The 25903-nt window shown below is 40.0% G+C and overlaps 1 protein-coding gene across 4 annotated transcripts in view; it reads left to right on the top strand.

Annotated features, from left to right (window-relative positions):
* The first annotated feature begins 1937 nt into the window (after nt 1–1937).
* Nucleotides 1938–25903, top strand: part of LOC101423060 (zinc finger protein 596-like) — an 88718-nt gene continuing 64752 nt past the window's right edge. Inside the window, exons 1-2 of one of the 4 annotated variants that reach the window (XM_071215067.1) lie at nt 1944–2098; nt 3036–3137. Coding sequence is in view for 1 of the 4 variants with exons in the window: in XM_023585608.2 (XP_023441376.2) it covers nt 3122–3137 (16 nt within the window). In the remaining 3 variants the exon portion in view is untranslated. Of the gene's footprint in view, nt 2099–3035; nt 3138–25903 lie in introns of all 4 variants that reach the window. The other 3 variants (XM_023585608.2, XM_004482014.4, XM_012521011.4) reach the window with 3 other exon arrangements.

Below are 25903 nucleotides of genomic sequence, written 5' to 3'. Positions count from 1 at the left end.
TTCACTGTGTGTTCTTCTGAGTCCACTTGTATACTTGTCAGCGGCACCAGGAATCTGTGTCTCTTTTTGTTGCATCATCTTGCTGCGTCAGCTCTCCATGTGTGCTTTGCCACTCTGGGCAGGCTGCACCTTTTTTGCGCTGGTCGGCTCTCCTTACAGGGTGCACTCCTTGCGCTTGGGGCTCCCCTATGCTGGAACACCCTTGCATGGCACGGCACTCCTTGTGCACATCAGCACTGAGAGTGGGCCAGTTCATCACATGGGTCAGGAGGCCCTGGGTTTGAACCCTGGACCTCCCATGTGGTAGGTGGGCGCTCTATCCATTGAGCCAAATGCGCTTCCCCACTCTTATATTTTTTAATGTAACATTTTGTGTGATCTATGTATCTAAAAAGAGATAATAAAAAATAAAAAAAATAAAGGAAAAAAGTCAAGAAAAAAGATTAGGTAGATATCTTGTGGAGCACTGAACTTTAATTTGAACAAATTAGTGAAATTTGATAATCAATTCAAATGTAAACTGCAGGTGTGGGGAAAATTTGACAATATAAAAAGCTGGTAAATTTTTGTGTGTGCCTTTTTTGTATCTATTTCCAGGTTTTATCACAACTCGTTTTGCATTATTGCCTATTGCAATAAGTCAGAATCTGTAATGCCTCATGTAAGGGTGATGTACTGAAATAGCGATCATAAGTAACATAAGTGAAAGCATATTTTAGGCTTCTGAATAAAATGCCTTTTTGCTGATTCAGAGTTGCAGCAATGCCTCTGCCTTGTGAAATCTTTTCTTTGAACTACTCAACATGAAGTAGAGTAATAGACTGCCCTTATCTGTATTCAGTTCTCAAATAAAAGTTAACATAGAAATGGAATCATCCTCGTATTTTGAAATCAAGTTTATGTCATATAATCCCCTCACCCTTCTTCTTTTCTATGAATTGAGACCTGCTTTGTTGTCAAGGCCCCCTCATATTTACAGAATGCAATATGATTATGGTTAAAATAATAAGAAAGTGATTATATATGATGGCAAAAACTTATTTTGAAAACACAACAAACACAAATAAACTCCAAAATTTAAATATGATTTTCCTTGTCAAGGATTTCAGTCATGTTTTAAAAGCATTTTAACTTGCTCTGCATGCCTCTATATGGATTTGATAATTACTTTTCCATGGAATGTTTTAGAGAGACCTAGATTTTCAAAAGTAAACAATAAATTCTTCCCACACAGCTCATCATTCTCCCTTAATTATTGTTTGTTTCACTTTTGATTACTGCTTGAAGGTGGGTTTTTCTACTATTAATTCTAGTCATATGCATATGGAAATTTACTGAATTCCATAACAGCATATCCAATTCCTTATTAAAAACCTACAAAGTCAGATGTCTGAAATGAACCCCCAAATCACCTATTCTCCATTAATGTTTGCTTTCTCATCTGTTCAGATGCTGAAGCCAAAATCCAAAAGAATGGGACTGATCCTTGCCTATTTTCTATCTTTTATTGCTCCATATTTAGTCCTACATTGTCCTGATAGTTTCACCTAATACGCGTGCACTTATCTCCATTTCCACTTTAAGTACTCATAACCAAGACACCGTCACTTTTCTCCTTGATCTGATACAACATAATCTTATAAATCTACTTCACTTTTACTCTTTTTAATCTGGTCTATATAGTAAAGTTAGAGTTTCTTTTCAAAATAAGGATCTGTGCATGCCACTTCACTGTTTAAACACCTTAAGTGGATCTCAGTGTTATTAGGGTAAAGATTTTAAAAATGAATATATTTAGAAGACCCTACATGCTTTAATAACTGCATCCTATATTTTACTATAACACTACAGTGTTTCTTAATAAAACATACGAAAGTTATAAAAAGAGAAATTATATCATGGGCAAAAGTGATACCCAAGCGACAACAATCAACAATGGAGGCGTGACGTCATCAACGCAGCGACGGAAGGCAACCCTGCCAAAAATCTCCCCAGAGTTCTAGTGAATATAAGGGCCAATTCCAGAACTCCTGAGGATGTTAAGAGATTGGAGAAGCACTTCACAAAGGCCGAACTGAAGAAAGAGGGAAAATATCAGGTAGGAATCTTCTGCGCCGATCTGCCCGTGCTCTTCCCCTCCCGTCGCCGCGTCCCGCACGAAGCGGGAGTTCTCCAGGGCAGCAGCAGCCGAGCCCTCTCACCCGGACACAGATTCTGTAGGCGCTCACAGCCGTGAGTCAGAGCCCACACGTACCCTATACGGCGACCTAAGTCCCTGAGACCCGGGTGGAGCCCAAGCTGCTGAGCAGTGGTGAAAGCAAAAGGGCCCCAGTGGGCTGGGGGAGAGGGAGATCTGCAGCAGAAAGGCGGCGGCCGGGCTGTGCCCTCGCTACTTTCGGCTACTGTCTCTGGAACTCCCTAAATGCAGAAGGGACTTCCCTGGAGGGACCCGCCGTTAGGGATTGACACCTCTGACTACCCAGGGCAGGATAGCCTAGCAGGGAAGAAACCTGAGGCAGAAAGCCTCACAGAAAAAAGTGGGGAGGGTTACACTGAACTGCTGTGAGACTGGAGGGTCCCAGAACTGAAAAGTGAAAGGAAAATGGGACACTGAGTGAGGAAGAGAGTTTAAAGAAATCATAGGCGCTGGGAAGAAAATTCTGCAGAAAACCGGACAGACCACAGCAAGATTCCTGGGGAAGGAACATAGGAAGGAAGCTGGGAACTTATGACAGGTTGTTCTCATGTTTCAGGTTCTGGGAAAAGGAGCATTTACAAGAGATAGTAACTTGGTTAAGCTTCAGTTTGCTGGTGTGGAGTTTAGCCTGGGAGACTCCATCTAGGGCCTACTTAATTTATTTAACAATTTCTCCTATGTTTGATCTGGTTCTGAGCCATTGATAGTTATGATCAAATTTAAAGTGTTAAGCACCATTTCCAGTTACTGCCTCAGTTCTTGAAGGTTGTTTTCATGTTGCACTCATAGTTTCTCATGTTGTAATTTTTCCTTGATCATCGTTTTTATATCATCCCAGACATAAAGAAATCATTTGCTGGTTCACAAGCAGCAGGTGACACACATTCAAAACGCTTGGGAGAAAACTGCACCAGGGAGACTGTAATGAGTCCTATGAGTGGTAAGAATGCCTAAATGCCTAGCTCATATTATGCTCCTAAGCCCAGGCCCCCATGATTTGAACCAACTGAGACCAAAGTGATCAAATCAGGGCCTGAGGAAGTCCTTACCTGTTTAAGCCATGTGGCCTGTTTAATTATTTCATGCACCTGTGTTTCAATGGCCCCAGAAGTGTTTTCCAAGTAGAACATGTGATGCTGGCAATGGCAAAAGTGCCTCCCTGTTCAGCTAATAAGTAATCAAGCATAGCAATGCTGTTGTCTAAAATAAGTTTACCTAATAAATTTAATGACTTACTGTGCAGCTATAGCTCTAAGACTTAAGTATTTCACCTTTTGTGATTGATATATTTTTAATCAAGTTTTCATTTGTGTTAACCCCAAGCCAAGGTAGCAATAATCTGCCCAAAGAGGCAAACCCAGACTCATTAACTGGGTAAATCCTGTTTTGCCTGAAAATGTAGATTGAGGGGAATAGTCCAGTGAGAGTTTCCGATTCATTATAAACTCCTAAGGGACTGTGATGAAACAAAGTGCAGTTTGCCCAGACATTTACCAGGTACTAAGGCAGTTTACTTTCCAGGCAAACATCTTATCAAAGCCTCCACAGTAAAAATATACCCTGGCAGAGCAATATAACTGCATCCAAGGTGATGTTTTTTTACAGATCCATTACAAGGAATACTATCATTTGTTGTTAGTACCCAAGGGTCTGTGATATTGAGAGTATAAATGAAGAGAAGACCAAGATGTATTTGTGTTGTGAATTTTGCAGCACCAGGGTCTTAAATCTGAAAGTGGACGTGCATTGTTAAGGTAACGTGTATTTCATGGAGGCATGTGGACTACTATACGAAGGTCTCTAAACTCTTCTATGAATCTATGTGATTCTCTAGTCCAACTGTGCCTATAGTGAGGTTGAAATGGAACAAAAGCAAGTTCTTTCCTCCTAGTGTAATTTTTTTAAAGTTTATTTTTAAAGAAGTATTATAGAAAAGTTACAATGGAATTATAGGATATTCCCATATACTCCATCCCCTGTCCCTCTCACATTTTCCCCTATTAATAACATCTTTCATTAGTGTGGTACATATGTTACAATTGATGAAAAAATATTGAAGGATTTCTACTAACCATGGTCTATAGTTTACATCGTGGCTTGCACTTTGTACCGTACAATTTTATAGGTTTTGACAAACTGTATAATGGCCTGTACCTGACATTGAAATATCATGCAGAGCAATTCCAGTGTCTGAAAAATGTCCCATGTTACACATATGCTTCCCTCCACGTCCCCTCATAACCTTTGGTGACCACTGTCTTTATATCAGTGTTACAAGTTTTTCCATTACTGAAATAATAAGTCTACTTAGGTCCATGTTGCATTCTTCCCTTATGTTTGTTCATTCCCTAATCTTGAGGATTTGCGGATGGTGATGCCCATTCTGCTTCCAGTTGAGAGGGAGGTTAGTTCCCATGTGCTAGATGGGTGAGCTCTTTTGCTTGCAATTGTAAATGCTCTGTGTTTTGAGGGATGGACATTGTCTATCATTGTCATTTTGTTACTTGTCCTGGGTAAGTCCGATGAACTGGAGAGTCGGTGTTGACTACAACTCTGCTGGGCAGCTTCGCTGAGCAAGTCAACCAGCATATGAACAGATCAAAGATTTAAGTTTCTGGGACATATATTTAATGGGTATAGTGCTAATTATAAAAGAGGAAGAAGAACCATGTGTTGGGAAATTATAAGTGAGTTTAACTGTTATATTGGGGAAATAGGTTATTATATATTCCATGGTAAGGCCCATTGATGGAGTACTGATTTCCTGGGGTTTTCTGCCCTGAGGCTTTGTTTACTATGGGAGTCAGTGAGATCTTCTTGAGATGTGCATAAGCATAACTTCAGGATGACCTCCCAACTCACTTTGAGATCTCTTACCCATAAAAACTCATTTGTACTTAATATTTCCCCCTTTGGTTAAGGTCTTTTTCCAAATGTATTGCTAGTTGGCACTGGGTAATAATCCCTCAGTGCCAGGGAGACCCATCCTGGAGTCATGTCCCAGTGCTGTGGAGTGGGGGGGTGAGGTAGGGAGGGGAAAGGCAGTGAGCTTATACCCTGTGTTTGGCTTAGAGAGAGGCTACAGTTGAGCAATGAGGTTTTTAGGAGGTAACTCATAGTATATATTGCTAGGCTAACTTTTAATTTTGCAAGAATAAAGTTCATAATTACAAGCAGTAATATCAAGGATCTCGTGTTTTGGTCTGTCCTCTTTCACTAAGCAGTACCTTGTACTCTAGAGATTCTTACCACTCTATTAGAGAATGTAACAGAACTCACCAGGATGGGAATTTAATATTTTTTTGTTTATTGTTTGGGCCTCCATCCAACTGAGATAATACCCCATAACCGCAAGAACACATTCATATTCCATAGAGGCATGCATCAGGTACATCCTTCCCCACACCTCCCCCTACCACTGACACCAGTACCGGTGATCCTCCCTGCCATAGTTTTAACTTTTCTGTAATCCAAAACCTTCCCCTAAACAAAGCCAAGAAAAATTTGTTGCATTATGCCTTTTATCACTGTAAGATCTGTTATCTCATGTATATTTGCACTTTCTTCTGTATGTTCCCCCAGTGTCTTTTCCCCGCCCCCCCCTCTTTATTTTCAAAGAAACTTTAGGTTACAGAAAAGTCACATAAAAAATGTAGGGGAAAAAAAATTGTAGGGGATTCCCATATACCATACCATCTCCCCCTCTCCCATTTTCCCCTATTAATAACACAAGAGCATGGTAAATTTGTTAGTGTTGATGAACAAATATTGAAGATTTGCTACTAATTGGGGTGAGTAGTTTACATTATCATTTATACTTTGAACTGTACAGTTTTACAGGTTCTGACAAAATATATAATGGCCTGCATCCATCATTGCAAAATCATGCAGAACAATTCCAATTCCCTAAAAATGCCCTGTTTTCCCTCCCTCTCTCTTTGGAACCTATGGTAACCACCAAGTTTCAGTTTTTCAAGAATAAAATTCTTGAAATCTGCATTAATATTGAAGCCTTGATATATTAGTCTATTTTCTTTAATTAGGCACTGCCTATATACTCAAGAGATTCTTGCCCCTCTATTTGAGACTGTAGTAGGGCTCCCCAGGATGGGAGTTTAATTTCTTGTTTGTTGTCTGGGTCTCCACCCACTGAGATAACACCCTATGACAAGATGAACACATTCATGTTCCATAGAAGCCTGTCTAGGTGCATCCTTTCCCAGACAAGCCCCCACCACCAAACCCAGAACCAGTGACCCTCCCCTGACATATTTGCTGAAAGAACATTCCCACAATTGTATCTTCAACCACATACCTACATCTATGCAGAGTTCACCTGTTCCTTTCTCCAGCCCTCCACCCAATTCCATGGATAGTCCAATCCAACCCTAATTGCCCTCACATTCCAGCACCATCGATCCTTTTCACATCCCTGCACCACCAGCACCCCCATCCACTGCCAGACAACCCCCTTCCACTTATATCATACATTCTGTCCAGATTGAACATCTGCTCACCACTTTCTACTCTCATTTTTGTCTCTTGGAAACCTGTCTTTCAGACTCTTAGCTCCTTGTGAGTCTGCACATTATGCTTAGGTCATATCAGTGAGGTCCTTTAGGGACTGGCTTACTTCACTCAATATAAGGTCATCAAGATTCATCCATGTTGTCACATGTCAATACTCCATTCCTTTTTAGCAACTGAGTAATATTCCATTGTATGTATATAACACATTTTGCTTATCCATTCATCTGTTGGTGGACACTGCCAACTTTCGGCAATAATGAACAATGCTGCTATGAACATTAGTGTGCATATATCTGTTTGTGTCACTGCTTTCAATTCTTCTCATTATACACCTAGTAGCAGGATTGCTGGATCATAGGGCAATTCTATAGTTAGCTTCCTGAGGATCTGCCAAACCATCCTCCACAATTGCTGTACCAATGTACATTTCCACCAGCATTGGATGAGGGTTCACTTTCCTCTAAATCCTCTCCAGCACTTGTAGTTTTATGGGTTTTTTAAATAGCAACCAGTCTAATAGGTGTAAGATGATCACATTGTAGTTTTGATTAGATTTCCCTAATAGCTTATGATTTTGAGCATTTTTTCATGTGCTTTTTAGCCATTTGCATTTCTTCTTTGGAAAAGTGTCTATTCAAGTCTCTTGCCTGTTTTTAAATGGGTGATTTGTCTTTATTTTTAAGATACAGATTTCTTTATATATGCTAGATATTATATCCTTATCAGATAAGTGGTTCCTCAATTTTTCCCATTGTTTAGGCTACTTTTTCACTTTCTTGACAAACTACTTTGAAGCACAAACATTTTTATTTTTGAGGAGGTACCATTTATCTATTTTTCTTTCATTGTTTGTGCTTTGGCTATAAAGTTTATGAAACCATTTCCTACTATAAGGTCTTGTAGATGCTTCCCTACATTATCCTGTAGGAGCTTTATGGTCTTGGCTGTTATATTTAGGTCTTTGATCCATCTTGACTTAATTTATGTGTAGAGTGAGGTGATGATCCTCTCTCATTCTTTTGAATGTGAACATCCAGTTCTCCTAGCAACATTTGTTGAAGAGGTTATACTGTCCCAGCTGATTGGGCTTGGTGACCTTGTTGATATCACTTGGCTGTATGTGCGAGGATCTATATCAGATGTATAATACAGTTCCATTGGTCAGTATGTCTAACCTTGTGCTAACACCATGCATTTTGAACACTTTTGCTTTGTAGTATGCTTAAAAGTCAGGTAGCATGATTCCTCCAATTTCATTTTTCTTTTCCAGTATGTTTTTGGCTATTTGGCTTCCCTTGCCCTTCCAAATAAATTTCATAATTGGCTTTTCCAGTTCAATAAAAAAATTACTGGTATAATTTTTATTGGATTGGGATTGCATTAAATGTGTAAATCAATTTGAGTAGGGCAGACATCTTAATGATATTTCGTCTTCCAATCCATGAACATGGACTATTCTCTTCTTTGATTTCCTTTAACAATGCTGTATAGGTCCTTTACATCATTAGTTAAATTTATTCCAAGATATTTGATTTTTTTAGTTGCTATTGTAAATGGAATTTTTTTCTTGATTCCCTCCTCAAATTGCTCATTATTAGTGAACTGAATTTTAATTTTGTGTGTTGATCTTATATCCTGCCACTTTACTGACCTAGGTTATCAGCTCTAGAAGCTTTGTTGTAGATTTTTCAGGGCTTTCTGCAAGTAGGGTCATGTCATTTGCAAATAGTGAAATTTTTACTTCTTCCTTTCCAATATAAATGCTTTTTGTTTCATTTTCTTGCTTATGTGTATGAGCAAGTACTTCTAATACAGTGTTAAAAAAGGGTGGTGACTGTGGGCATCCTTGCCTTGTTCCAGATCTTAGAGGGAAAACCTTTGGTATTTCACCATTGAGTATGAGGTTAGCTGTGGTTTTTTTCATGTATACCTGATGTACTATAAGAAAATTACTAAGAATCATGAATTCATAAGCTTTCTTATCAATAGTGTCTGCTGTTTTAGCCTAGAATTATGAATGATTAATTTATCCATTGTCCTTTGGAATGTTGTAATCCTGCTATGCAGGCAACCCCCTCATCTAGTGAAAAGAACAAGTTACCAGACATGGCATTTACACACCCTGTTTGTATTCCTTGTAAAACTAAAAGCCGAAAACCTTCAAGTTCCTGTTCAGTGTACCATGTATAAATAGAGCACTTTGGGGCATCATGTCCTTCCTTGGGGGAACTGGCCATTCCCCTGGAGATGGGCATTGTTGTTCCAGGGGGAGCTGACAAATGACAAGTTGTTATCGGATTCCATCGAGGTTCTTGGCTATGCTGGAGAAATGAATTTTAAAAGTACGCCGGGTGAGTTAGGCCAGTAATTTATTCAGATAGGGAGGAAAGAGAAATGGGAGAAAATAACAGAAAATAACAGAGCAGGGGTCCCAGGTAGTGAGGAAGGGGATGAAAAGGGATGAAGAGGGCTAATTTACAAGCTACAACTTCCCATTATAGATTATAAGTCCCCGGGGTTACTTGCATGGCCACATGGCAGAGGAAAAATGGTGACAGTGGCATACAGAGAGGAGGACAGGTCAGCAGGCAAAAGAGTAAGGAGAGAGAGCTCAAACTTGGCGGTTTGCTTTTGAATTGCTAGTTATTCCACCCCCTTGCTAGTGGAGGGGGAGGGGGCTCCAGCTGTTTGCTGTTTGGATTTATTACCCCACCCGTTAATTCCTTAGTGAGGACCTAATGATAAAGTTTCTAGAAAATATCCAGGCTTTTCCTTGTACCCAGGAAAAAGTCTTTGTTCTAGATAGCAGAATCCCAGTGATGGGGCTCCTCCAGCAGCCATCTTGGGGGTTCCAGATGTCCAGATGCCCGTGTCTCTCGCCACGTTCTAGATCCATCTATTAACTCCCTATCTTATTAGCCTGCTTCAGCATGACCACCCTCAGATCATAGATTTGATCTCTTATAAAAAGGGTCCTTTTTTGCCTTCTGGTTGAAGTCTCACCCAGGAGGGGATTCTGTGACTGGGACTGTTTTTCCAATTGGTACTCTGATCAGCTGCCAAAGGGACTTCCCGGCCTTTCCCCCAATTTGGTGAGTGTTTGTATATACTTTCATTCTTTCCTATATCTTTAATTGATTATTTCCTTTGTGATTGCTTGGGGTTATACTATTTATGATTTTCTTTTTATATCATAATATATCTTAGAAGATTTTTCAACAACATATATAGTTGTACTCCATCCTTTTTAATGAATTAGTAGTATTCCATGGTGTGGGTACACCATACTTAATCTAACCAGTTCCCTCTCAATGGATATTTGTTTTCAGGCCGTAGTTATAAAGATGGTGGTGCAGTGAACCCCTTTGAATAAATTCTTTGTGTACATGCACAGGTATAGCCACAGGGTAAATTTTGAGACAATAGTAAATTCATCTATGATTTTTATGGCTACTGCCAAAATGTTCTTCAAGCAAAGTGCATGTACCCCACAAACAATGAGGTATATTGTCACACTAGCAGTGCAGATAGTAACCACTCAAACTACCTTGTGACCTTGAGAAGGTATCACCATCCTTTTGATGATGAAATAGGGTTCAGAGAGGCAGAGTGACTTGCCCAAGGACACATGGCTAAGGTTCTTTTTTTCCTGTAGGTAATGCATAATGTCTGCCTAATTTAATATTTATTTAATATTATTAGTAAAATAAAAATAGGTATGTCTTTGGAATTAACAATATTAAGTAAATATACAGTTTTATTCTACTTGAGTGTGTGCTTCCTAAATTTATACTGGTTTTCTAATGAAATAATATAGCATTATATCTACTAGAGCCTTAAACTGATCAAAAAAATATAAATTTTGTTTTGAAGGATGTTGGGTTGAAGACAGTCTCCAAGATCTTTTCTTTTTTTTTTTTTGGATTTGGTAAGTACATCTTTGGGCACCTCTGCACCTCATATACATTGGTTCACATCATGGCCCATACTCTCCTCTATTCCATCATGTAGGCCCTGTGAGGATTTACAATGTCCGGTGATTACCTCTGAAGCACCATCCAGGGCAGCTCCATGTCCCGAAGACGCCTCCACCTCTCATCTCTTCCTGCCTTTCCCCATACCCTTTGTCCATTATGTCCGCTTTTCCCAATCCAATGCCACCTCTTCTATGTGGACACTGGATTGGTTGTGTCCATTGCACCTTTATGTCAAGAGGAGGCTCAGATTCCACCTGGATGCTGGATGCAATCCTCCCATTTTCAGTTGTAATCACTCTAGGCTCCATGGTGTGCTGGTTGTCCTTCTTCACCTCCATCTTAGCTGAGTGTGGTAAGTCCAATAAATCAGATTGTAGGTGCTGGAGTCTGTTGAGGCTCAGGATCTGGCTATCACATTGTCAGTCCAGAGATTCAAATCCCCTAAATATATCTTAAACCCCAACATTAACTGCACCTCCAGCACATTAGCATGAAAGTCTTATGAAGGGAGATCCCATCTGAGTCCAGATTCATCACACATAAACACCATTTCCAAAGAGGGGCCATCTGCCCTGGTAGTTAACCCCATCGGCCATGACCATAACTCCCATGGGTCTCTTTAGCCCTCAAAGGAACCAATATCTGGGGGTTGTATCTGCTTTATCTGTCTCTCTGACTCTGCTCAGTTGTGCATGAGGGCAAACCTTCTGCCAGCCTCCAGACTCTTTTTTAGAAACTCGTAGCCATATAAACTCATTTCTCCTTTCCATTTCCCCCTTACTTTAGGTCAAACAGCATTTTAAAGTCATGGTATTTTATGTAGACATGGATATTCTGCTGATCCGCATTGAACCTTCCGTATAAGGTCATTTTCCAGTTGCATCATCAGTTGGTAGTTGATAGTGGTCCCTCGTTGCCAGGGAGGCTCATCCCCGGGTGTCATGTCCCACGCTGGGGGGAAGGCATTGCATTTACATGCTGAGTTTGGCTTCGAGACTGGCCGCATTTGAGTAACATGAAGGCTGACAGAAGGAAATTCCCAGGCACAAAGTTGCTCTAGGCCTTGTTATTATTTTGGGTTTATCAGCTCACAAGCATAGTCATTAGTATCAGGGGCTCACTGTTGAACCCTCACTCCCTCCCGGTCCCCACCACTGTACCTGGGAGACTGTCGCTGCTCCCCTAGGGACCACGACAGAGCACCACTGGCCAGGAACCCAGTACCCCCCCTACTGTGGTTTTTAATTGTTGCCACTATGAGTATATCCAAACATTACCATGCACCCTGGACATATGTTCTGTACAGCTCCCTGTCAGTCATATATCACCTGTCATTGGTATCCCATACCAGTATCCCTCCATTGCCATTGTTGAAACACTCTGTGATCCAGAACTCCCCGAAATTTGAAGCCCAATATAATGTCATGGTCCCTTACTAGGGAATGGCATATAGCGATGAGTTTAAAGGATAGATTAAGAACTTGGATAAAGTTAGATAAAGAACTTAGATAAAGAATGTTGACTTGAAAAAATTCCACATCCTATTTTTTTCTTTTTTTTTTTTTCTTTTTTTTTTTCGCCCCCCCCTAATTATTCAGCTTTTCTTCACAGGAGTCCTAGACCACAGCAATGTATATATATAATATACAGCACTCCCACACATCCACCAGAAAACCTTTTCCCTTCCACAGTGATACTCTTACGCCCTATTCATATCATATTTACTTAAAGTGATGTACAGAGTCTGAGACATTAGCTTTCTAACAAGGTGACATCTGTGTTTACATTATGGTGCATACTTTAGGATACACAGTTCTTTACATTTTTAGTTATCCTATGTTTTACATTATGGTTTACATTATCAGTCTGTCATCTCCTATATGTTATGGTGTAATATTACATGTTTTATATCCATCCTTGTGTACTCTCAAGAAACTCCTCTCTTACCCCCCATTTACTTTGGTTCCACACATTTAACGTCCATTTTCCCTTCCACCTTGGTGCCCTCAGTGATAGCCAACCTCCGTTTCCTGAGGAGCCACTTCCAGAGATAGATGGAATAGTGTTCAGGGCCTAACTTGCTCAACTGCCCCAATGCCCTGGGAGCCACCCTTTCTCTCGAGGGATACCGTTCCCTCTATTGGATGGCATTAGTCCTCCCCAGGATGTGGGTCCACCCCCACTCTCACTACTTGGGTTTCTACCCCATGGTGTCACCCACTCTGGCAGAATGAGCATTTAGACATTCCCCAGGAGCCCGTCCTGCATCAGACCCTCCCCTCCGAGCATTCTAAACAGGTAACCCTCTTTATTATATTTTGATATGATTTTCTCGGCATTTTACTCTCCACCAACACCTGACCCTCTCCTGGTTCGTATGCTACCCCTCCCTCCCCCCACTTTTGGGCAACGTTACCCACCCGTCCCTCCCCAGCCACCCTCAAACCCGCAAAGCCCCAAGCAAAGGCAACCCCTTGCCCCCCTTTTATCTCTTCTTTGTGTTCATACTTACCACCATCTCGTCTTAAATTCCACCCCTGCAGACATCGGCTCATATCCTTCCTCCACCCTCCGATTTCCTGCAAGCCTATCGTTCAGTCTCTTGCTATCTAGGGCAGCTTGTTTATTTCATATCATTGAGGTCATGTAGTATTTGTCCTTCAATGTCTGGGTTGCTTCACTCAACATAAGGTTCTCAAGATTCATCCATGTTATCACATGTGTTTGTAGTGTGTTTGTTCTTACAGCCGAGTAGTATTCCATTGTGTGTATATACCACATTTTATTGATCCACTCATCTGTTGATGGGCATTTGGGTTGATTCCAACTTTTGGCAATAGTGAACAATGCTGCTATGAACATTGGTGTACATATATTGGTTTGTGTTCTTGTTTTCAGTTCTGCTGGGTATATTCCCAGCAGTGGTATTGCTGGGTCATATGGCAAATCTATGGCTAGTTTTTTGAGAAACCGCCATACTGTTCTCCAGAATGGTTGGATCCTTCTGCATTCCCACCAGCAGTGGATGAGTGTTCCCCTTCCTTCACATCCTCTCCAGCACTTGTATTCTTCTGTTTTTTTCATAGCTGCCAATCTTATGGGTGTAAGATGGTATCTCATTGTGGTTTTGATTTGCATTTCCCTGATAGCTAGAGATTTGGAACATTTTTTCATGTGCTTTCTTGCCATTTGTATTTCTTCTTCGGAGAAGTGTCTGTTTAAGTCTTTTTCCCATTTTTTAAATGGATTGTTTATCTTTTTATTTTCAAGATGTAGGAGTTCTTTATATATGCAAGTTATAAGTTTCTTATCAGATATATGATTGCCAAATATTTTCTCCCACTGTGTGGGCTCCCTTTTTACTTTCTTGACAAACTCCTTTGAGGTGCAGAAGGCTTTAATTTTGAGGAAGTCCCATTTATCTATTAGTTCTTTTGCTGCTCGTGCTTTTGGTGAGATATTCATAAATCCATTACCTATTACAAGGTCCTGTAGATGTTTCCCTACACTGCTTTCTAAGGTTTTTATGGTCTTGGCTCTTATATTTAGGTCTTTGATCCATCTTGAGTTGATCTTTGTATAAGGTGTGAGATGGTAATCCTCTTTCATTCTTCTACATATGGCTATCCAGTTCTCCAGACACCATTTGTTGAATAGGCCACTCTCTCCCAGTTGAGAGGGTTTGGTGGCTTTATCAAATATTATGTGGTTGTATATGTGAGGTTCTATATCAGAGCTTTCAATTCGATTCCATTGGTCTATATGTCTCTCCTTATGCCAATACCATGCTGTTTTCACCACCGTAGCTTTATAGTATGTTTTGAAGTCAGGTAGTGTGATTCCTCCAATTTCGTTTTTCTTTTTCAGTATGTCTTTGGCTATTCGGGGTCTCTTTCCTTTCCAAATAAATTTCATAGTTAGTTTTTCTAGTTCCTTAAAGAAGGCTGCGTTGATTTTTATTGGGATTGCGTTGAATGTGTAGATCAATTTTGGTAGGATAGACATCTTAATAATGTTCAGTCTTCCTATCCATGAACAAGGAATAGTCTTCCATTTATTTAGGTCTTCTTTGATTTCCTTGAACAATCTTGTATACTTCTCAGTGTATAAGTTCTTTACCTCTTTAGTTAAATTTATTCCTAAGTATTTGATTTTTTTATTTACTATTGTGAATGGTATTTGTTTCTTGATTTCCTCCTGATCTTGCTCATTATTGGTGTACAGAAATGCTACTGATTTTTGCGCATTGATCTTATAACCTGCGACTTTACTAAACTCATTTATGAGTTCTAGAATCTTCGTTGTAGATCTCTCAGGGTTTTCTATGTATAGGATCATGTCATCTGCAAATAATGAAATTTTGACTTCTTCCTTTCCAATTTGAATGCCTTTTATTTCTGGTTCTTGCCTCAGTGCTCGAGCAAGTACTTCTAAGACAATGTTAAATAGGAGCAGCGACAGTGGGCATCCTTGTCTTGTTCCTGAGTTTAGAGGGAAGGAGTCTAGGATTTCTCCATTGTAAACAATATTGGCTTTAGGTTTTTCATATATACTCTTTATCATGTTCAAAAAATTTCCTTGTATTCCAATCATTTGGAGTGTTTTTATCAAGAAAGGGTGCTGTATTTTGTCAAATGCTTTTTCTGCATCAATAGATATAATCATGTGATTTTTTTCCTTCAATCTGTTTATATGGTGTATTACGTTGATTGATTTTCTTATGTTGAACCATCCTTGCATACCTGGGATGAATCCCACTTGGTCGTGGTGTATAATTCGTTTAATGTGTTGTTGAATACGATTAGCAAGTATTTTGTTAAGTATTTTTGCGTCTAGGTTCATTAGAGAAATTGGTCTGTAATTTTCCTTTCTTGTGATGTCTTTGTTTGGCTTTGGTACTAGGGTAATGTTGGCATCATAGAAGGAGTTGGGTAATGTTCTTTCTGTTTCGATGGTTTGGAATAGTTTCAGCAGGATTGGTGTCAGTTCTTTCCGGAATGTTTTATAGAATTCACCTGTGAAGCCATCTGGCCCTGGGCTCTTCTTAGTTGGGAGATTTTTAATAACTGATTCTATCTCTCTGCTTGTGATTGGTTTGTTCAGATCATCAATTTCTTCTTTTGTCAATATGGGCTGTTTATGTGTTTCTAGGAATTTGTCCATTTCCTCTAGATTGTCATTTTTGTTGGAATATAGTTTTTCAAAATATCCTCTTATGATAGTCTTTATTTCTGTGGGGTCAGTGGTGATATCGCCTTTCTCATTTCTTATTTTGTGTATTTGCATCTTCTCTCTTTTTTTCTTTGTTAGTGTTGCTAAAGGTTTGTCAATTTTGTTAATCTTCTCAAAAAACCAGCTCTTGGTCTTGTTTATCTGTTCAAGTGCTTTCTTATTTTCTATTTCATTTAGTTCTGCTCTTATCTTTGTTATTTCCTTCCTTCTTCTTCCTGTTGGGTTACTTTGTTGTTGTTTTTCTAATTCCTTCAAATGTGCAGTTAGTTCTTCAATTTTTGCTCTTTCTTCTTTTTTGATATATGAATTTATGGCTATAAACTTCCCTCTCAGTACTGCTTTTGCTGCATCCCATAAATTTTGGTATGTTGTGTTATCATTATCATTTGTTTCAAGGTAGTCATTGATTTCTTTTGAGATTTCCTCTTTGACCCACTGTTTTTCTAAGAGTGTGTTGTTTAATTTCCAAATCGTGGTGTGAAATCTGGGCTTCTGTCCCTTGCAAATCTCCAGCTTGACTCCACTGTGGTCAGAGATAATGTTTTGTATGATTTCAATCTTTCTGAATTCGTTCAGCCTTTCTTTGTGGCCTAGCATATGATCTATCTTGGAGAATGATCCATGTGCGCTTGAGAAAAATGTATATCCTGCTGTGTTTGGGTGTAGCGATCTATATATGTCTATTAGATCGAGCTCCTCTAATATACTATTCAGATGTTTTGTTTCTTTGTTGATTCTCTTTTGAGATGTTCTGTCCAGAGTTGATAGTGGTGTATTAAAATCCCCCACTATAATTGTAGATGTATCTATTCTTTCACTTAGTTTTTCCAGCGTTTGCCTGACGTATTTAGAGGCACCCTTGTTAGGGGCATAGATATTTATGATTGTTCGATCTTCTTGACAGATTTTCCCTTTGACTAAAATGTAGTATCCTTCTTTGTCTCTCACAATTGTTTCACATTTAAAGTCTATTTTGTCTGATATTAATATAGCTACTGCTGCCTTTTTTTGGTTATTGTTAGCTTGTATGATTGTTTTCCAGCCTTTCACTTTCAATCTCCATGCGTCTCTGGGTCTAAGATGTGTCTCTTGTAGACAGCATATGGATGGGTCATATTTCCTTATCCAGTGTCCCAGTCTGAATCTTTTGATAGGTGAGTTTAATCCATTGACATTCAGTGTTATTACTATCAAGGAATTATTTGTGTTAGCCATATTTTGATTGGATTTGTGTTTGTCATATTTTGTTTGTATATTTTTTTTTGTCTTTTTTGTTGTTGTTGTTGGTCTTATACTCTCCTCCAACTTTGCCTTTCCTGTTTTTTCCTTTCTTCCTGCAGAACTCCCTTTAGAATTTCTTGAAGGGGAGGTTTCTTGTTGGTATACTCTTTCAGTTTCTGTTTGTCTGCGAATATTTTGAACTCTCCATCATGTTTGAATGCTAGTTTAGCTGGATAGAGTATTCTTGGTTGGAAATTTTTTTCCTTTAGTACCTTGACTATATCATACCACTGTCTTCTTGCCTCCATGGTTTCAGAAGAGAAATCAGCACTTAATCTAATTGAGCTTCCCTTGTATGTGATGGTTTTCTTTTCTCTTGCTGCTTTTAGGATTTTCTCTTTGTCTTGAGCATTGGATAATTTGACAAGTATATGTCTTGGGGTGGGCCTGTTGGGGTTTATGACTTGTGGAGTGCGCTGTGCTTCTTGGATATGTACATCTGTCTCTTTCAGTAGATTTGGGAAGTTTTCAGTCATTATTTCCTGCAACACTCTTTCTGACCCCTTTCCCTTCTCTTCACCTTCTGGAATGCCTATAATACGTATGTTTGAGCGTTTTGCATTGTCATTCAGGTCCCTAAATCCTAATTGGATTTTTTCTATCTTCTTATTGACCCCTTCTACTATCTGTTTGATTTCTGATGTACTGTCTTCCACATCACTAATTCTCTGCTCTGTCTCTTCTAGTCTGCTGATATTTGCTGCAAGTGTATTTTTGATTTCTTGAACTGTGGTGTTCATTCCCATCATATCTGTTATGTTTTTGCGTATGTCTGCAATTTCCCCTCCAAGTGATGTCTTCATGTTGTTAACCTCTTTCATTACTGCATCAAATTTGTCGGTGATAAATGTTCTGAGATCTTTCATTGCTTGTGCCAAGTTTTGCTCCCCTCCGTGATTATTGGTTTGTTGATTGGATTCAGCCATGTTTTCCTGATTATTGGTTTGGTTCGTAGATTTTTGTTGCTTTCTGGTCATCTCTTTATTTTGACGAATTTAATCAGTTCCTTAGCTTCTTTGTCTGCTCTTGGAGGTTAATTAGTTGTTATTTTTGCACAGGTGTTATATCTTCTCTTTGTCACTTTTTTCTTCTTATTCTAGTTACTTGTTGTTGGTTAAGTTCACTTTAGACGAAAGTATTAGTGTTGGGGAAAGGCAATTGTGTAAGCAAGGGAAAAGTGTAAAGTTGTATTGGTGATGTATGTTAATAAAGCAGGAATATGAGATCTGGAAGGATGGAGGTTAGATTCATGTAGATTGTATAGGGTTATAGCTGTAGGTAGAGTACCTTTTATGAAGTTGATGACTGAATTTGGGAGGAATATGGTATGAACTACACAGCTATTGTTTTCATGAGAGAGGGAAAAAGAAAAGAAAGGTAATAGTTTCAAGAGTGGATAATAGACAGAAAACAGAACAAAGGTATTAGAAATTAAGAGTTAGACACTTTGTGGATCAAAGAACGGGAGGTGGGGAGTGGAATATAGGAGAGACAGTAGATGATAGTGGATATCAAGATGCAGGGGAAGGGGGATAATGTAGGTAGCCTAAATCAGTTCACACAGAAATGAGGCAGTGGAGGATGGGAAAACCCAGCAAATGTGAGGTGTTCCCTGTAGCACCTATTGTATACTTGAATTAAAGTAAAAATAAGTGGAAGATGAGGGACAAGAGGGAAAGAGAAAACCGAAAAAAAAAAAAAAAAAACAAACTAATTATAATAAAGAAAAAAGAAAGGCAAGAAGAAAGGAAGAAAGAAAAAGAGGATGGGCAAACGGTGGGGAACGGATAGGGAGAAGAGAGATACAGGTACACACGTGTCACAATTGCAACACTATCTAAAACAACAACTTCCCCCCGCTTTGCCCTAAAAACCCCCCCGTCTGTCTGCCCAAATGGGTCTGCAAGCACCTCCCTTCCCACAAACCCCCAATAGGCCGCCCAGGGCCCACGAACTCCCCAGTACTGCAGATGCTCAAAAAAAAAAAAAAAAAAAAAAAAAAATTAAGTAAAATTAAAAAAAAAAAAAAACAAAAAACAAACAAACAAACAAACAAACAAAAAAAAACAGAAACCCCTCCGCAGGCCCGACTCCGCCCGCCGCGGAGGCTTGGACCGGCTCTGCCCGGCTCCTCACGCCGCCTTGGCCTGGCCTGGCTCCGCCCAGCTCCGCTCGCTACAGCGGCCCAGCCGGCTCCGGCGTCCACCTCCCGCCACCGCGGCCTGGACCGGCCCTGCCCGGCTCCGTACCCGCCGCGGCCTGACCCGGGCCCGCCCGGCTCCAAACGCTACCGCGGCCCACAGCCGGGGCCTGACCCGGGCCCGCCCGGCTCCAAGCGCTACCGCGGCCCGCAGCCGGGGCCTGCACCGGCCCCGCCCGGCTCCAAGCGCTACCGCGGCCCGCAGCCGGGGCCTGCACTGGCCCCGCCCGGCTCCAAGCGCTACCGCGGCCCGCAGCCGGGGCCTGCACTGGCCCCGCCCGGCTCCAAGCGCTACCGCGGCCCGCAGCCGGGGCCTGGACCGGCCCCGCCCGGCTCCAAGCGCTACCGCGGCCCGCAGCCGGGGCCTGCACCGGCCCCGCCCGGCTCCAAACGCTACCGCGGCCCGGCTCGGCCTGGCTCGGCCCCGCCCGGCCCCGCTCACCGCCGGCGCAGCGCGGCCCGGCTCCGGCGTCCGCCGCCGCTGCGGCCCGGCCTGGCTCAGCCCCACCGAGCGGGGCTAGATGCCTCGTCTCCGCCTACCCAAGAAGGGAATCCTCTACAGGTAGCTGGGATCTCCGTGTATATTTCACAGACGAATCCTCTCTGTTACCTTCCCTCCGAATCGATGTCCAGACACCTCCGGACCAGCAAAAATCCCGAAACAATCCGGTCCCAAAGAGTCTCCAACGCCGCCCAGCCGATTCCCTGCAGAAGACTCTAACAGGGATGTTCACTCAGCCGCCATCTTGCCCCCTCGAGATCTTTTCTTAAAAATCAGTTTTATTGAAACATTTTCCTAAAGCATACAGCCATCCAAAGTATACAATCAGTGGTATTTGGTATAATCACAAAGATGTATATTCATCACTTCAATCAATAGCAGAGTGTTTCCATTACCCCAATAATAATAAATAACAAAAAACAAAAAAGCCTCCAACCCTTAGCAGCTACCTCTTAAACTCTCTAACTTTCCCCCTGCCATACGTAACTATTTCCATCTCTGCAGTTTATTTGTATTTATATTTTGTATAGATGGAGTCAAATATATACTACTTTTGTGTAGTTTCTTTCACTTAGCATATTACCTTATTCCCCATTGATGGGAGATTATTAATAATTATTAATAATTATGCACTACTGTCCATAGTTTGCTTTGGTTTTATTTTTGCCCAAATATCACCCAGATTTTAACATCTTGTAACATTAGTGTACAGTTGTTCTGTTACAGAGAAAAACAGTTCTATATATGCAATATTGCCTATATTCATTTTTCACACAAGGGTTCTCTATGCTATACAGCCCCATATTTCAATTTTTGGTTTTTCTTCTAATGATATACAGGACCTTAGACTTTCCTTTCCACCACTATCACCCATATATTATCACTGCTAGTTACAAAAACTATGACATGCTTTCATCATTTCTATTCATTTTCAAAGATTTACAAACATTTTTTTTTACGAATTCTGTACGGATTAAGCCTCCGCTTTCCATTCTCTAACCTCATTCTGTGTTCTGGGGACCTATATTCTAGTTAATAACTCTGTGGGTTTACTCATTATATTTAGTTCATAATAGCAAAGTCATACAATATTTGTCCTTTTGTGTCCCATTTCAGTCAGCATACTGTCCTCCAGGTTCATCCATGTTGCCATATACTTCACAACTTTATTTCTTCTCACAGCACATAATATTCCATCATATGTATATATCACATATTGTTTCTCAACTCTTTAGTTGGTGGACACCTGATTTGTTTTTGTCTTTTGTTAATTGTGAATACTGCTGCTATGAATATTGGCGTGCAGATGTCTGTGTTACTGCACTCAGTTCTTCTGGGTATATACGTAGTTGTGGTGTTGTCAAGTCACATGGCAGATCTATATTTAACTTCCTTAGGAAATGCCAGTCTTTCAAAGTGACTGTACCATTCCACATTCCCATCAACAATGAATAAACATTCCTGTCTCTTCACATCCTGTCAGAGTCTTGGTCGGTGACCCGAGGTATCGGGAATGAAAGACAAAGAAAGATTGGGTTCAGGGGATCTGAGAGCATTGATTTCTCAAGCTCATCAGACAACTTTATTGAGTCGAGGGGCTAGTATATATACCCCTAACATACGTGACATTCAGCATAAAATCAAGTTACCTATTACCCTTACCTCATTCTATATTAACTAATGATTGATGAACACCAACAAACTTTACGGGAACTATTATTATAAAAATCAGTAACTATACTCACAAATCCTGTTACTCAGGTCGTTCTGTTCTATATGTTATTGTTCTGCCTGCAGGTGTGCTTTCCCTGCCAAGATTGTGATCTGCACGGATAATCACAAGGGACAGTTTGACTCAGTGGTCAAGGAAGTAACTTGCTTCCATGGAAACAACATGGCTTTGTTTCCCACAACATTCTCTCCAACACTTGTAGTTTTCTGTCTTTCTAATAGTGGTGATTCTAATAGGTGTGAAATGATATCTCATTGTTGCTTTGATTTGCATTTTCCTAACAGCTAGAGATGTTGAGCATTTTTTTTTTTCCATGGGTTTTTTCACCATTTGTATTTCTTCTTTGGACAAATGTCTATTCAATTCTTTTCACTGTTTTTTAATTGGGTCATTTATGTTTTTATTGTTGAGTTGTAGGATCTCTTTATATATCATGGATATTAAATTCTTATTAGATGTGTGATTTCCAAATATTTTCTCCCATTGAGTCACTGTATTGACAAAGTCCTTTGAGGTGCAGAGTGTTCACTTTTGTGAATGTTGCATTTATCTTTTTGTTTCTGTTTTTTCTCATGCTTTGGGTGTAAAGTTTAAGACACCCCTATCTACCATAACATCTTCAAGACATTTCCCTGTTTTATCTTCTAGGAGTTTATATTTAGGTCTTTGATTTATTTTGAGTTGATTCTTTTTTTTTTAAAAGATTTATTTATCCCCCACCCATTCCCCCCATTGTCTGCTCTCTGTGTCCATTCACTGTGTGTTCTTCTTTGTCTGCTTGTATTCTCATTAGGTGGCTCTGGGAACCGATCATGGGACCTTTTGGAGTGGAAGAGAGATGATTACTCTTGCGCCACCTTAACTCTCTATTCTGCTATGTCTTCTTATTTTCTCTCCTCTCTGTCTCTTGTTGTGTCATCTTGTTGTGCCAGCTCTCAGTGTTGACTGGCACTCCTGCATGGGGTGACATTCCTGCATGGGGCCAGCACTCTGCGTAGGCCAGCTCACTGTGTGGGCCAGCTTGCCCTCACTAGGAGGCCCTGGACATAGTAGATGGGAGCCCAATTGGTTGAACCACATCCATTTCCCTTGAGTTGATTCTTATATAGGGAGTAAGAGAAGGGCCCTCTTTAATTCTTTTGGTTATTGATATCCAGTTTTCCCATCACAGTTTGTTGAAGAGACTGTTTTGTCCCAGTAAAGTAGACTTGGTAAGTTTTTCAAAAACCAGTTGACCATAGAGATAAGAGTCTATTTCTGAATTCTCAGTTCTGTTCCATCCGTCAATGTGTCTATCTTTACACCGGTACCATGCTGTTTTGACCATTGTAGCTTTGTAATATGTTTCAGGGTTAGGAAGTGTGAGTCCTGCTACTTCATTCTTCATTTTTTAGGAAGTTTTTGGCTATTCAGGTCCCCTTTCCCTTCAAATGAATTTTGTAATTGAGTTTTCTATTTCTGTAAGGTAGGCTATTGGAATTCTTTATCTGACAAAATCATCCTTTAAAGAGGAGCTAAGAGAGTTTATAAACAAGAATCCAGCTCTACAGGAAGCACTGGAAGAGTTCTGCAGCCCAAAAGGAAAGACAGTAGACAGTGGCTTGGAGGAGAGTATGGAAGTAAAGATAATCAGAAAGGATTGTCAAAAGAGTAAAATAAGACATAGAAAACCAAAGGAAAAAGTGGTGGAAGTAAATAATTAATTTATAATAATAGCATTGAATATGAATGGATTAAACTCCCCAATCAAAAGATATAGGCTGGCAGACTGGATTTAAAAACATGAATCATCCATATGCTGTGTATAAGGGACTCACGGACTCAGTGATACAAATTTTCTGAGGGTAAAAGGTTGGAAAAAGATACTTCACACAAACAGTATCTAAAAAAACCAGCAGGAATAGCTAAACTAAGATTGGCGAAAACAATTTAAATGCAAAACCAGTTAAAAGAGATACAGAAGACCATTATATATTAATGAAAGGGATAATCCACCAGGAAGGAGTAACAGTCATAAGTATCTTTGCACCTAACCAGGGTGCCCCAAAATATACGAAGCAAATTCTGGAAATACTGAAAGGAGATATACACTCTCTACAGCAATAGTTGGAGACTTCAACATGCCACTCACATGAAAAGAACAAACTAAACAGAATATTAATAAGGAAACATAGAACTTGAGCAATCTGATAAATGAGCTGGACCTGAGAGACATGCAGAACAATGCACCACAAATCAGCAGGTATCCATTCTTCTCAAGTGCTCATGCATCTTTCTTCATGACAGAGTGCATATAGGGGCACAAAATAGGACACAATAAATATAAAAAGATTGAAATTATACAAAACAGCTTCTCAGATCATAATGGAATGGAGCTGGAAATCAATAATAGGTGGGAAAGGGGAAATTTTGCAAATGTGTAGAGGCCAAACAACATACTTATAAATGATCAGGGGTTCAAAGAAGAAATTATGAGAGAAATTAGTATCTCAAGACCATGAAGATGAGAATGCAACTTATTAAAACTCATGGGATAGAGTGAAGGCAGTACTGAGAGGGAAATTTATATTCCTAAATACCTATATTAAAAAATAAAGAGCCAAAATCAAAGACCTAACTGAACACCTGGAGAAACTAGGAAAAATAGAAGCAAACCAATCTTAAAGCATACAGAAAGAAAGAAATTTTAAAAATTAGAGCAGAAATAAGTGAAATTGAGAACAACAACAATAAAAAATAGATAATCCACAAAACAAAAACCTGGTTCTTGGAGAACATCAGTAAAGTTGACAAACCTTTAACTGACCAAAAAAGAAAAATTGAGAGAAGATACAAATAAATCAGAAATTAAAGGGGGCACATTATAACAAAAGACAAGGGTGAGAGACTTGGAGAAGAGTGTAGAAATGAAGATTATTACTAAGGGAAACTTAAAGGGTAAAAAGACAGATGATACTAATATGGCAGTGGAAAGCCAAAGGATAAAATGGACAAAGTAAGTGATGTCTCACAGTAATAACATTGAATGTTAATGGATTGAACTCCCCAATCAAAAGACATAGACTGAAAGAATGGATAAAAAATATAGGCCATCTATAAACTGTTTTCAAGAGGCTCACCTCAGGTGTAAGGGCACAGTGAGTCTGAAGGTGAAAGGTTGGAAAAAGATATTCCATGGAAATAGTAACCAAAAAGATCTGGAGTAGCAGTACTAATAACAGACAAATTACATTTTATTTTATTATTATTATTTTTAAAGATTTATTTATTTCTCTCCCCTTTCCCCCCCATCCCGGTTGTCTGTTCTTTGTGTCTATTTGCTGTGTCTTCTTTGTCCGCTTCTGTTGTTGTCAGCAGCACGGGAAACTGTGTTTCTTTTTGTTGCATCATCTTGTGGTGTCAGCTCTCTGTGTGTGTGGTGCCATTCCTGGGCAGGCTGCACTTTCTTTTGCTCTGGGCGGCTCTCCTTACGGGGCGCACTCCTTGCACGTGGGGCTCCCCTATGCGGGGGACATCCCTGCATGGCATGGCACTACTTGCGTGCATCTGCACTGCGCATGGGCCAGCTCCACACGGGTCAAGGAGGCCCAGGGTTGAACCGCAGACCTCCTGTGTGGTAGACAGACACCCTAACCACTGGGCCAAGTCCGCCGCCCAAAATTACATTTTAAATGCAGTAGTATTTTAAGAGATGAAGGTCATTATAAATAAAATGGGCAATTCACCAAGAAGAAAGAACTCTAATGAATATTTATGCACATAACCTGGGTGTCCCAAGATACTTGAGGCACACAATGGCAAAACTAAAGGGAGAAATAGATGTCTCTGTGTTAATAGTTGGAGACTTAAATACACCACTCTTATCATTGGATAGAATGGACAAGGGATAAATAAGGAAAGAGAGAGCTTGGAAATATGATAAATAAACTAGATTAATAGACATTTAAAGATCACTATACCCTAGTACAGCAGGAAATATATTCTTTTCAAGTGCTCATGGATCCTTCCCCAGGATAGACTGTTGGTTCAGAAGACTGCTCTCAATAAATTTAAAAAGTTTGAAATTATACAGAACACTTTCTCTGATCATAATGAAATGAAGCTGGAAATCAATAATTGATGGGAACAGAGAAAACTCACAAATATATGGAGATTAAGCAACACACTTAAATAGGTCAAAGAAGAAATTGCAAGAGAAATCCATAAATATTTTGAGATGAATGAAAACAAGAGCACAACATTATCAAAACCA

Source organism: Dasypus novemcinctus, chromosome 5 (genome assembly GCF_030445035.2).
Source record: "Dasypus novemcinctus isolate mDasNov1 chromosome 5, mDasNov1.1.hap2, whole genome shotgun sequence".
Classification (NCBI taxonomy): Eukaryota; Metazoa; Chordata; class Mammalia; order Cingulata; family Dasypodidae; genus Dasypus; species Dasypus novemcinctus.
Note: the sequence above shows the minus strand (reverse complement) of the source record. Positions and strands in the feature narration are given on the sequence as shown.